At 36.8% G+C, this 14520-nt stretch overlaps 1 protein-coding gene across 5 annotated transcripts in view; it reads right to left on the bottom strand.

Moving 5' to 3' along the window:
- PPFIA2 (protein tyrosine phosphatase, receptor type, f polypeptide (PTPRF), interacting protein (liprin), alpha 2) overlaps positions 1-14520 on the bottom strand; it is a 749227-nt gene that overhangs the window by 615992 nt on the left and 118715 nt on the right. For 4 of the 5 annotated variants that reach the window (XM_006871823.1, XM_006871825.1, XM_006871824.1 and 1 more), the window contains one exon: positions 10725-10778. The exons of the other annotated variant lie outside the window; for it this stretch is intronic. In XM_006871823.1, coding sequence (XP_006871885.1) covers positions 10725-10778 — 54 coding nt within the window. The remainder of the gene's footprint in view (positions 1-10724; positions 10779-14520) is intronic. 5 annotated transcript variants of the gene reach the window in all.

Here is a 14520-nt window from a genome sequence, read left to right as displayed (position 1 = left end):
GGCTAACTATATGTATTTTTATTAGCAAGCGCCTAGGTGTGGTGGCACTGTGGGATAATGCACTGGACCTTAAGGTTGGTTTGAACCTCAAAGTCAGCGGTTCTAATTCACCAGCTCCTTGGAAACCCTATACATGGTTGCTGTGAGTAGGAACTGATTTAACAGAACTTAACAAAAACAAATTCTTAATTGCAGGTATGGCACTGTGGGCTAATGCGTCAGATTGCAAAATCATTTGAACTGCAAGGTTGGTGGTTCAAGTTCCCCAGCTGCTCCTTGGAAACCCTGTACAGGGTCGCTATGGGTTGGAATTGACTCTATGGCACTTAATGATGACGATAATAGATTTTGGGGTCCTGTAGGGTAAGCACTGTAGGATAAGTGGGCTCAAGTGTGGCAACAATTGTGAGGTTGACCCAGGATCAGGCAGTGTTTTGTTCTGCTGTGCATAGGGTTGCTATGAGTCAGTACCGGCTCGATGGCATCTAACAACAACAATAACAACAGGATAAGCACTAGACTGCAAAATGCAAGGGCAGTCATTCAAACCTACCAAATGCTCCTCAGAAACCCTATATAAAAAGTCGCCTTCAGTTGGAAGCACTCAAGGGTACTTAGCCACAACATAATAGATTTGCAAGTTATTAATAAAACAAGGTGGGTAGGGTTCAGACTGAAGATCCAGTCACAGCTGAGGATGTTGTAAACATGGTGGGAAAAAGAGGAGCAAGGCACATCTGGGCAAAAGGTTTTAGACTAAGTAGACCTGAGAGGAGCCAGATGTCTCAGAAGTTATTTTGTAGTCAGATGCATGTAGCGTGAAAACTTGCAGATACTAGTAATGTTACACTAAGGCAGGCCACAAGTGGTTGGTTTTGTTGCAGTCACACTATTATTTGGAGTCTAGGTATGGTGCTGTGGAATAAAGCACTGCACCGAATGGTTGGTTTGAACCACAAGGTCGGTGGTTCAAACTTGCCAGTCACTCCTCAGAAACCCTATACAGGATTGCTATGAGTCTGAACCAACTCGATAGCACTAACAACAACCACAATTCCACCTACAGGTGTTGTTGTTAAGTGCCATCGAGTCAATTCCAATCATAGTGACCATATACAGTGTTTCTGAGGCTTTACATATTTGCAGGAGCAGAAAGCCTCCTAAGCATGTTTGTTGTTGTTAAGTGCCATGGAGTAGGTTCCATCTCCTAGCGACCCTGTATAGGGTTTCCAAGGATTGACTGGTGAATTTGAACTGCCGACTTTGCAGTTCAAACTGACCTTGCAGTGAGTGCTTTATCCTACAGCTCCACACCAAGACGCCAAGGAGGAATGGTGGCTGGTGGTGGCTGTGTGCTGTGGAGTCGGTTCCGACTCATAGAGACCCTGCACAGGGTTTATGAGGCTATAAATCTTTAAGGCTTTAAATCTTTATGCTGTAAACCTTTTCTCCTACAGAACAGCTAGTAGTTTCGAACTGCTGATCTTGTGGTTTGCAGCCCGATTCATAACCACTATGCTACCAGAGCTCCGTAATAGGATTCTATAAACAATTAATACTAAACGGTTACAAAAAAAATCAGTAAGTAAAATGAGTATTTAGGGGTGGGGAAATCTTGATGAGGGAAGGGGAGATTACATTAAAAGGTAACATTTCTTTTATAAGAAAGCCTTATGAAAGGACAGAACATCATCATGTTCTTATTTTTCTGATATTATCTATAATTATAAAACTTATTGCAAGGTATCATATTGCTGCACACTTGTTCCCTCAGTGAGTGTGCCGGTACATATCTGTTTGGCGATTTATACGTCTCTGTCATTTCAGTTGAAATCTGACCAGGGGCAGGATTACCCAGTAAGCAAAGTATTGGATTAAAAATGGACAGTACCATTCCACTTCAGCTCACTAATGCCTAGGATATCAATTTTTATGAGTTCTATTTCATTTTAGACAACTTTCAATATTCCTAGATTCATACTTTGTACAGTTCATATTCTGATGGTTAATGGATGTTTACAGAGCTGTTTCTCCTCAATTTGAGTTGTGTCTCATTAGCAAATGAAGTTCTTTTAAATTTTGCTCCATTCACCTCACTCTATTTTATTGGGTTATTTTCATCATTTAGTATTTTAGTCTACAAAATGTTGACTTTCTCTTAATTAGCTTTATAATACTAATTATCAAACGGCATCAAAAGAAAAGCCACCATTACTGTCTTCATCACCTCACCTTTGGATGACTGTAAGAATGCATTCACTGGTCTCCTTATCTACCCTTTTTCTAACTACTCTCCAACTCTGCAAGAAAATGTTTATAAAGGAAAGATCTGATTAGGTGACTCCTCTGTTTAAATGATTCATTATATTCTTTAGGATACTGTACTAATTCCTTCCATGAAATTCTTCATGCTTTTGTTTCAGCTTAACTCTCAAGGCTTCTACCTCATTGCTAATGCCTATCCTCTTGCTTATTTTACACTTTACTCATATGGGTGTTTCCTCTCTCTCTTGTCTAAGCTATGCAGATGCTGTTCTGCTGCTTAAAATATTATGTCCATTCTCCTCACTTAGCTGACTTTAACTCATCATATAACGCAGTCATTATCCCCTCCTATTTACCTTCTTGGAGTCCTGGTATGGCGCTCTGGGTTAATGAGCCACACTGCAAAGCTGGTTGAACTGCAAGGTCGGCGTTTCAAGCTCACCAGCTGCTCCTTGGAAACCCTGTACAGGGTCGCTATGGGTTGGAATCTACTTGACGACACTTAACAACAACAACAACAACAACAACATTTACCTTTTTGGTGTCCTGGTGTGGCACTGTAGGATAAGCAGTGGGATGATAATTTTAAGGTTGGTAGTTTAAACCCACCAGTCACTTCTCAGAATCCCTATAAAGGGTCAGTATGAACTGGCACCAACTTGATGGCACTTAACAACAATAACATTTGTCTTATTGGGAGCGCTGAGGCTCTGTAGATTGAGCACTTGACTGCAAACCACAAAGTTGGCAGTTGGAGCCCACCAGATACTCCTCAGGAAAAAGATGAGGCTTTCTACTCCAGAAAAGATTTACACCTTTCGAAATCCTACATAGGGGTCATTATGAGTCAGAACTGATTTCAGGACACTTAACAATAACAGAAACAACAACTCTGGCTTTCTTTGATTCTCCAGCTTCTTCTCATTTCCACTGATTTAATTATGGACCCTCTTACTTACGTCCATCTCATCTGTTGTTTACCTTGTATTGTAATTGTTCTTCAAAAGCCTATTTAGCCCACTACATTGTAAAATTTTGAAATAATAAAATATGTAGTGTTTACCACTGTATATTTAAGACCTAATCAAACACTTTTGTTGTCGTTGTTATGATGTGCCGTCGAGTCGGTTCCGACCCATAGCGACCCTGTGTAGGGTTTCCGAGGAGCAGCTGGTAAGCTTGAACCACCGACCTTTTAGTTCAAATGACTTTGCAGTCTGACACATTAACCCACAGCGCCACACCAGGACGCCAATCAAGCACTTGTTGTTATGTGCCTTGGAGTCGGTTCCGACTCATACAGGGTTTCCCAGGCTGTAAATCTTTATGGGAGCAGAAAGCCTCATCTTTCTCCCGCAGAACAGCTGGTAGTTTCGAACTGCTGACCTTGCGGTTCGCAGCCCGATTTGTAACCACTACGCTACCAGAGCTCCAATCAAACGCTAGCACATATTATATACTCAAAAATACACTGAAATCTAACTAAATGCATAAAAGAATGAAAAGAAGTAATATATCAAAATATGGTTCAAATTCAAAACAAACATTAAAATTATCATAGTCCAGATTGACATTTTTTTTTTTTTTAATTCATTTATCTTTGGTAGTAAATGAGTAGAACACTGACGTTTTTTAGAATAATCTAATTAATGTCAGTTTGGGGGACTTTTTAAATTTTCAGACTATTTATAATTTTAACAAATAAATAACCTAGTATAAATAGCATTCTCAGGAATGCTGAATTTGTTTTAAATTCGATGGTGTGTTTACCAAACTGCTAAGAACCATTAGGAAGACAATTAAAATAAGAACAGAAAGTACAAAATAGGAAACGTGAAATTCTGGTTCCTCAAGAGGGAAAAAAAAACCCAAACTAATAGAGTTACAGAACGTTCAGGACAGTGTGTACATTAAACCCAAGGATATGGATTAGAGGGACATTCGCTTATTTACCAAACTCTAGAAATATAGGGATCATTAGCATTTGGGGGTAAAAAAGAACTTTAGAACAAGTAAAAGTTCTAGATCTGTCTGTTGTGCGAGTCAAGTCCGACCCATAACGACCCTGAACAGGGTTTCCGAGGCTGTAAATCTTTACGGGAGCAGAAAGTCTCATCTTTCTCCTGTCTGTCTAGAGGAATCAAATTTATGCATCTTATATGTAAGAGCTCAACCATAGCAGGCAGGGATTGTGAAGCTAGCCTAGGATCCGGCAGTGTTTTGCTGTGTTGTGCGCAGGGTCACTATGAGTCGGTACCGACTCTATGGCACCTAACAACAACAACATATGAAAAGCAACAAACAGGAAAACAAGCAGAGGACCACCAAATAGCCTCAATGGCATTTGTGCTATAAGTTATTAGTAAGGCAATTAGTTTAATTTGATTTAAATTCCAATCATATTGTTGTTATGGTTAAGTGCTAGCTAGTTGACGCCAACTCATGGAGATCCTGTAAAGGGTTTTCCAGGAGCAACTGGTGGGTTTGAGCCACAAACCTTGCTGTACAAACCAACCTTGCTTGTAAGTCCAGTGCTTATCCTACAGTGCCACACAGCACTCAGAAATATCAAGACACTTTTCCACATTTGACCAATATATGCTACAATGTAATACTTTCAAGAATGTATTTCATGTAGTTTAGGGCTCAGCCACATTACTTTTGTAAGATTCTGTCCCACTGGCCATTAAATATTGTCAAAAATTGTAAGTAAATAAATAGTTCATAACTGAGATTTTTTTTTTAAAAAGAAAATTACAACAGGAAATACCACTAATTCTGCATATTAGTCTGCTTGGGGGTTCTGGTGTGGCACTGTAGGATAAGTACTGGGCTGTTAACTGCAAGGTCAGTGGTTCAAATCCACCAGCCACTCCTTGGAAATTCTATAGGGCAGCTATGAGTCAGAACCAACTTGACAGCATTTAATAACAACAATCTACTTGGGTTTGTTAAACAAAATTTAGTGTTTGTGGCCAAGACGAGCTACTAAATGTTACCTGTAGACTTAGACTAAAGAGCAAAGATGTTACACTTTGAGAACTAAGGTGTGCCTGACCCAAACCACGGTATTTTCGATTGTCTCATATACATGTAAAAATTAAGATGAAAAAGACGGACCAGGGAAGAGTTGATGCATTTGAATTATGGTGTTGGTGAAGAATATTGAAGGTACCATGAATGCCAAAATAACAAATCAATGCATCTTGGAAGAAGTATAGGAAAACGTTGCTTAGGACCGAGGATGATGAGACATTGTGTCACGTAATTTGGACATGATATCAAAAAGGTACAATGCTTGGAAAAATGGAAAGTCAGTGAAAAAGAGGAAGATCCCCAACAAAATAGATTAGCACAATGGCTGTAACATTAGGCTCAATCCTAACAACTGTGAGTGTGAACAGGACCAGGAAGTGTTTTGTTCTATTGTACATACAATTACTATGTGTTGGAACCTAACAACAACAACAGATTTTGACCTAGCCTGCATTTGAAGACAAATCCTGGATCCAAGCAAGTGGACTGACCAATACTTTATGCTACTGGCTCTATGCACAGTGATTTGTCACTCTGTTGGTTCTAAACTGACCTATGTATCTTTGTTTCTAGACATTAGAGTTCTTGCTTTGTACTCTCTCCAGTTCTTTAATATTCAGTGTCCTCTTGGTTATCGCTGGAGAAAGATGTGGCTTTCTGCTCTTGTAAAGATTTACAGCCTCGGAAACCCTGTACAGGGTCACTATGAGTCGGAATCGACTCCACAGCACATAACAACAACAACTTGGTTATCTTAAGCTGAGTTGCTGATCCATAACTCTGGATTTCCCAAAGGTTAGCCTAGCCATTTGATTTCTTGGAACACCTTTGATTCCTGACAGTTCCCACGTTTGTCACATGTTAATATAGTTAATATTTAAATATTAAAACAGAATAGAAAGGTCATATATTAAAACAGAATATTAAAATATTAAATTATTTTTAAATATTAAAAGAGAATAGAAAGGTCATATATATAAAATGGGTGCTATTTAGCTTAGTAGGAGTCCTGGTGTGGCACTGTGTGCAAGGTTGGCTGGAAATGCAAAGTCGGTAGCTCAAGCTCACCAGCCACCCCTTGGAAACCCTATACAGATTTCTGACTTGACAGCACTTAACACCAACAACATTTAGTTTAGTAATGATATTTTACCATTTGGAGTTCAATGCCTTAGTTCCTTTCCATTTTTAAAAATATTTATAAATATATGCTACTTTCTTACACAGGTTAATTGGTGAAACTCATGTTGAATGTAGAATATTGTTTGATATATTTCTTCAAGGACAATTTTAAGTTAATCTTTAACTCACACAGTAGTTAAAGCACTCAGCTGCTGATTGAAAAGTCAGCGGTTCGAATCTACCAGCTGCTCTATGGACAAAGATGTGGCAGTCTGTTCCTTGGAAGTCCTATAAGTCAGAATTGACTGGACGCTTGTTGTTGAATGCTTTCGGGTCAATTCCAGCTCATCGCAACCCTATATAAGATTGACAAGAAGTAGCTAATGGGTTTGGACTGCCGACCTTGTGGTTAGCAGTCCAGTGCTTATCCTGCAGCACAACACCAGGTAGTGACTTATTTTCCCTTGATAGATATTTAGGAAAATCTTCAAATTCTATTTGTCATAGAAATTAATGGCCAGATTTTTAATAATAATTTTTTTTAAATACTCCTGAATTCCTTTTTAGAAGAAAATCATTCTAAAGCTTGAAATCTCCCTGAAAAAAAAGATTGAGTAGTTTTCTTTTTCATTATTACCACTGACAGTACTTAACTTTTCAAAAAAAATTACTTAATATATATAATTGAAAATATTAGTGCAAACTATGTTGCTAGAACTCTTCAAATTTATTCTCTTTAGATATAGGAATATATTCACAATGGCATTCACAAATTTGACACAAATTTTCATGCATCTTACTATTTGAAATAACAGTCCTCACTTTTCAAATGTTTTAGAAATACCACATATGTGTATCTACAGCAAATTCCACAATTTTTAAATATAGCATTTATATGTAAAGATGTCTCTGAGATTTCTACTTTACTGGAAAAAAAAATATCCCACAGTTATGCATCTTTGTGAGAGAATATCCATTCAGTATACTATGTATTTTGTTCAGTAAATGAAAAATATAACACATTGGATTTCTTGCTAATGAAAATTTTTTAATCATAGATTAGGTTTAGTAGTACATTGTAAACATTTATACAAAAGACATTAGTTTAGAAATGGGAAGCGGAATCTTTATGATCTATTTCAGAAATACTTTTTAAAGAATGAGTTAAGAATATAAAGCTTTAAAATGGTCCAGGTTATATATAATTTAATCTTTTAGTGTTCTACCTTGAGGGTGACCACAGTAACTTCAATCAGAGTCCTAATCTTCAGTTTGACTGAAGTAACCCTGATTAATACACTTGTACTGATGACCCTTAGGCTCTTATGCATTCTGAAATGGCCACTGATGCTTACCACTCTATAAAAACAGTAAAATGAATAAAATCATAGAACTTTAGAAAAGGTTTGTTTTTGTTAGGTGCCATCCTGCCAGCTTATAGCAATCCTATGCAGAACAGAATAACATACTGCCCAGTCCTGCACCATCCTCACAATCATTATTACACTTGATTCTATTGCTGTCTTTTTTCACTGACCCTCCACTTTACCCAGCATGAAGTCCTTATAAAATATTGTTGTTTTTGTTGTTGTTTTTAGATTCCATTGAGTGACTACCAACTCATAGGATCCTATGCACAACAGAACGAAACATTGCCTGGTCCTGGGCCAACCTCACAATTGTTGCCACACTTGAGGCCATTGATGCTGCCACTTTGCCAGTCCATCTCGCTGGGGGTCTTCCTTTTTTCTCTGCCCTTCCACCTTAATAAACATGATATCCCTCTCCAGTAAGTGGTCCCTCCTAACAATACGTCTTAAGTATGAGAGGCGAAGTCTGGCCATCCTGGCCTCCAAGGAGCACTCTAGCTGTACTTTTCCCAACACATATCTGTTGGTTCTTTTGGCAGCTCCTGGCACTTTCAATATTTTCCTCCAAGACCATTAATTCTTCTATGGTCTCCCTTAGAAAATGTAGACTGCATAAAATATCAATCATTACAATATGTCATGGCCAAGAGAGAACCCCTATACTGTAAATATTATGTATAAAGAAACAAAAATACACATAAATATGTTATAAATAAAAATTACATCATATATATGTATGACCACACATACAAGGCGTTTTCAAAAAGTTCATGAAAAATGGAACTTAAAGTATAATGTGGTTTTTCCATGAAGTTTTTGAAGTCCCCTCATGTGTGTGTGTGTGTGTTTGTGTGTGTGTGTACATTCATGACCATCGACTTGATTCTGACTCATAGCAACTCCATATAGGGTTTTTGAGACTACAAATCTTTATAGAGGCAAAGAGCCTCATCTTTCTCCCATGAAGCAGCTAGCACATTGAACCACTGACTTTGCAGGTAGCAGCTCAACTAACTCATTGTACTACCAGGGATCCTGTATAGATACACAAACACACATTTTTGGTGGTTTTTTTTTTTTAAGTTAGTTGGCAGTTTGAATCTACTCAACAGCTTCATGGGAGAAAGATCTCGTGATCCTCTTCAGTAAACACTGTTAAGCTGTTAATGAGTCAGTTCTGACTCATAGCGACACAGTATAGGGTTTCCAAGGAGTGGCTAATGAGTTTGAACCACCAACCATATGGTTTAAACCGACCTGTGGTTCAGTGTTTTATCTAGCTGCCCAACCTTATGGAGTAGTTCTACTACTTCACAGGAGGCCACTATGAGTCAACATTAACTCAGCAGTGCCTAACAGCAATGACTTGATGTCTGTTGGGAATGCAGTTGAGGGTGTTTGCCCTCAGGATGTCATTTTTTCTTTCTGTGTTTTTTCCTTCTGCTATAAGAGGCCTCTTCCAATACCAAAGCCTCATCTTCTATGTTTACAAATATACTTTCCTAAAATAATTATGATTACTTTAGTTTAAGGTGTCATTAATGGATAAGAATTCTAGCACTAAATGCAGAAAGTAGGTCTTAGTTTTGTTTTGAATAAGGAACAAACCCTTTAAAAAAACAGCTTATCTCTAGCAACAAACTTCTTTCAGGAATCAGTAAAAACTTGAGGGCGGTATTTTAAGAAAGATGGATTTACTCTTCTAGTAAAAGTTAAAGGCTATGAACAAGCATTCTACAAGGAAGGCAGCAGGGTGAAATTACATCGCATAAGCAGTCACCTACGCTACTTAAGTATAGAGCTGGTTATAAATCCTGTCACAATATACTTGCGGGTAGACTTACATTTCATTTTGCTTCATGCTGCAATGTAATAGGATCAGGGAATAAATATAAGCAATTACCTAAGGCCAACACATTGTTCCCACATAAATTCAGATGATCACATGTAAAAGGAAAAGAAAAATAAGACTAGAGTATAATTGTTTGGCCCTAATTTAGGAGTAACTGAAAGAAGATTAGACAACATCATAAGATACATGGAAGAGAGGAAGAAGATAAATAGCCAAAAGGTATCTTTTTAACATCTCACTGTTGTTTTAAGGATCAACACATAAGAGCATAGTCTTTCAAACAATTTCAATTGTCAGTTTTCCTATACTTACAGATGTTTAGGCAAAGTACAACTAAATATTGATGCCATTAGTTTCTGTGTGAGTCTCATTAAATCACACAATGCCAAGTGAAAACCAAATAGTGATAAAAACTGCACATTGACTATTTGTTGATATTAACTGAATTTGCTTTATTATTTTAGATATATGCCATGAATTCATGTTTGCACTCCAAGAATGAAGTCAAAAGAAACATTTTAATCAGTGTTCTCGGAAATCACACACCATCAATCTTCTATCACTACATTATCAATCTCTTCTTTTTACCTAAAAATGTTGTTTTAAAATTAAAAAATACTTTTTAAAAATTATTTTTCTTATTGTGCCCTGGGTTATATAAGAAAAAGCAGCAATATCAAGAATCGACACCGCTTATATCTTAGGCATGATTTTTCTTAGTAACTAGAAAATATACTACACCCCAAATCATACACTCATATTTAGAAACATAAATTCTCAAGTTTCAAAGGGTTTTAACTTTTGTTGTAACCCACTAGGAAGACATAGAGTACTAAGATATTCTAGTGAAGCTTTTATTTTTCAGGGGCAACAAATAGACATGAATTTTATGAGTTTATTAAAACTTTTAAAAAATACCAAATCACACCTCAAAGTAATTTCACACCTTTGTAGTTACTGCAATAGTTGTAATTAAAAATAGTATCTACACATGAAAAATAGCATAGAGTAACTGTTTGATAATCTGGCACGTATAAAATTCATATCAATGATTAAATTTAATGAAACATCAAACTTACCGGAGGATCAGCCCCCTTAGAACCAGTCAGACCTCCTTTTAGCGATTCGATATCCTGAAAAGGGGAGAGTTGTGGATTGTAAAATGCTACTAAACAGCACAGAGAATTCCCTAATCCCACAGTATAATATATTCTTTAGTTACAAAGTTAGGGAATTTCAGCTACCATTTTCTTTAGACCATCTTGCATACTGTAATTACATACAAATAATGATACTTGAATATAAATATCTAAATTTTCCCATCTCTGAATACTCTGTAAAAAACATTACTAATATTTTAAATATGCAGAGAAAATGGCTCTAGTACAAAATTGTTCTCTAAGGAGTTGAAGTGAGGACAGAACTTAAAAACAAAAATACAAAAAAACAAAAAAAATAGACTCGCTATTCCTTTACATAGATCAATTTCAAATCTTAACTCAGTAACTGTAGGAGAACATGCCAGAATCATAGCTATAGTGGTCAAAAGTCTCATAAGTGTGAAATTTACGAAGACAATTAAAAAGCATGTGCCCTTGGTATAGAAAAAAGCTTAAGCCAGTTGTTGTTATCCAGGAATTTGTTTAGAATGTTACTAATCCTATGACTATATTTTTAAAATCTAAAATTAAGTAAAAGTTATTAGATTTTAAATGGTTGTAGGCTTTTTGCTCCCGTAAAGATTTACAGCCTTGGAAACCCTGTTCAGGGTCGCTATGAGTTGGAACCGACTCAACGGCACTTATCAACAACAACAACAATCTGATCTAATGTTTAACTCTCACTCCCTGCATCATTCTCAAATGAGAAAATATTATCTTGGGCTGGAATTTTACTCACAGTCTGCTGGGTAGGATGTCTGGGCTACATTGAAAAGTTACACTTTTTGTTAGAAAGGCTCTTTCTTGTAACCCTGGCCACTACTTAGCATTGACATCCAGCTGAAATGATAAAGATGAAGAATTTGGACAAAGCAGCAGGGAGAAACAAAAAATGAAACAAACTTTAGTTAAGATTGAAGAGAAAGAAAATGAAATACCTGAGCTCAGATTAACAGCCAACACTGATATCATTAAAATGATTTATACACTGAGATCACATCATTATTACCTCAGTATTTTTAAAACAGGGACTCTTAAAACAACATGGGACTACAATGGGCATGTGAAGGAAACATTAAATCTGTGTAATGGGAAGAAGAGAAATGGTGTGATCAAATTTTCCATCTAGAGAAGCTGATTTTGAATAGTTACTTAATGGATTATGAATTTCTTCATGTATATTTTAGTAAGGATAAATGGCAAAGCAACCACAAGAAATGCTTTCTAAAGCAAACATCACATGTGCAAAAGTTCTATTTTGGTATATTGTTTTAATTTTCAATTTTATAATTTAAAATTTTCATGATAGTTAAGCTATTAATGCAAATAAAGCAAAAAATATTTTAGAAGATGAATGAAAAGACATTGGTGTCTCATTTTTAGCATGACAAACTAAACACAAATGAACTATGAATTCATGGCTCTAAACTGGGTACTGATATGCACTCTTATCCTATTGTTCATTCACTTAGAACAAAATATTTTGAACTTATGTTCTATTTTGTGTGTAAGTTGAAATTCAATGTTCTACTTGGACACAGGCCCAATTTATATATGGATTACCACTTGATTCAAAATGGCATTTTCCAGGTGTGAGTAATGAATAACTCTAAATACATTTATATTGTAAAATTTAATAAATAAAATAAATTCTTTGAGGAATTTCCACTACTATGTAGATGTCAAACAATAACTGGAAATGAGTCAAGTTTTTTCACAATTGTTGAGTGTATTATCTTACAAGACATAAGTGGAAATCTTGACATACATACATATCTTGGTATTTAAATGTCATATTATACAGACAAAAAGAAACCACACTAAGAGGAGGGGTTTGATGGTGGATTGGGGAGAAGTGCTTTGAGGACCTCCGAGAGCGGTGGCACCAAATACTGAACAAAGCAGTTTCAGGGGATGGTCCCTGAACTCTGAACTACATATAAATGAATATTTCAAAAGTTTGAAGGCTTACAGCCAGTAGAATTTATAGCAGAAGCCAGAAAACTGGTATTTTCTGAATGGCCAGTGTCAGTGGCTCCCAGAGTGTCCATCTTGGGAGAGACAGAGCAGGTGAAGGATCAGAGCAGCACTCCCACCACAGATGTCTGACCCATCCTCGGAGATAAAGGTGTGGACATTCTTTTTTTTTTCTTTCTTTCCTCTGTTCATTAGTTTCTCACTGTCTGTGCACCTCCAATTTGGTGACTAGAGAGGGTGCCTGAGTGAGTGAACACACCCACTCCCAGAGGGTTTTACTATGCATGCCCACAGATTTGCTCAGAATTTAAGGGGACAGGTTCTGCTTAAAATCAAACAGCAGCGCAAAACGGATACACCCAGCCCTGATCTATTAATCACTAGGAAAAAGGCTTGAACAGGGATTGTGGAGTGGGAGGGAGACAGACTAAAAAGGAAACAAACCAAAAATTAAATCCTGAGTTATATCTTAATGACCAAAAGTGACATCTTGAAATTTCTCAGGCAACCTTGAAAGCATGAAGTTGAGAAAGGGACATTAAAGTCATGCTATTAAAGTCATACTCACATTTTGCTACAGAATTTTTTTTTTTTTCTTTTCTCTTTTCTGCAATTATAGACTATAATATCCAATCTGGGTTGTTTTGCTGTTGCTGTTTTGTTTTTTGGTCCCTTTTTTACTTTAGGGTGCTCTTTCTCTCCCTAAGTTACCCAAGAAGAAACAGCAATTATGGTCATATAATCACACCTTATACAATCACACCTTATAAAATTCCACCATACAGGCAAGAGCCAATACCAGCTGCCATATATCAGATAGGCAGCCAACACTTGCTACAGTTACTCTAAGTTGAGTAATAAGAAGAGTGAAAAGGGGAGCCCATCTCCTAATCACATCTACCTGGAGGCAATCAGAAAGCATAATAAAACTTCAACATATTTTCATCTAATAATTGAGATCACAGCTAACTACTAAAGATGCCGAAGAAACAGATGACCATATGGGCACATGTCCAGAAACAAAATGAGGTGAATGGCACAAATAAACAAGAAATAGACATCACATTGGAAGGAGGTCAGGCTTTGGAAATGCCTGAGAAGGAATTTTTAAAAATGATACTGAAATGTATCCAAACACTTCACAGAGGGTTTGAGATGAGGATAAGATTCTTATGATTCAGTAGTGAGTAATTGTTATCATGGTTAATTGCGACTGTCACTATTGTAAAGGTAGTAGTTTTGTAACAAAAACGGGCGAGTAGTTAATCTTACAATCCAGAAACAGAGGACCCTAGGACTGTCAAGGGAGAAGAGCACAAATGTAATGCAGGACCCTATCCAGAGAGGCAGCAACACCAGAGATGGAGGCAGATATGAAGACATGTAGAGAGGAAGCAGCTGAAGACTTTGGACTCATGCAAAGAGAGGAATTGAGAGTTGGCAGCTAGGAGGCAGACTTGCAGAATGTCCTCTTCGGTTGTTTAAATTATTATATATTTCTAAGTGTTTCTGTGTACATCCCCCCACCCCTAACCCCACCCCACCCCCAAATCACCAGGGAGAATGGAAGCAAATATTGTTGAAGGATGATGCACGAGGTGACTATAATCAATGCAATGAAGTGATGAATGTAAAATTGATGTTCTCCCATTTAAACTATCACTCAATTCACAATAAAAACTTTAAAAAACAAAATATAATAATAATAATAATAATGCAATGAAAAAACAAAAAACCC

The sequence above is a fragment of the Chrysochloris asiatica genome, unplaced genomic scaffold (assembly GCF_000296735.1).
Source record: "Chrysochloris asiatica unplaced genomic scaffold, ChrAsi1.0 scaffold00175, whole genome shotgun sequence".
In the NCBI taxonomy this organism is placed as follows: Eukaryota; Metazoa; Chordata; class Mammalia; order Afrosoricida; family Chrysochloridae; genus Chrysochloris; species Chrysochloris asiatica.
This window is presented reverse-complemented; position numbering and strand designations above follow the sequence as displayed.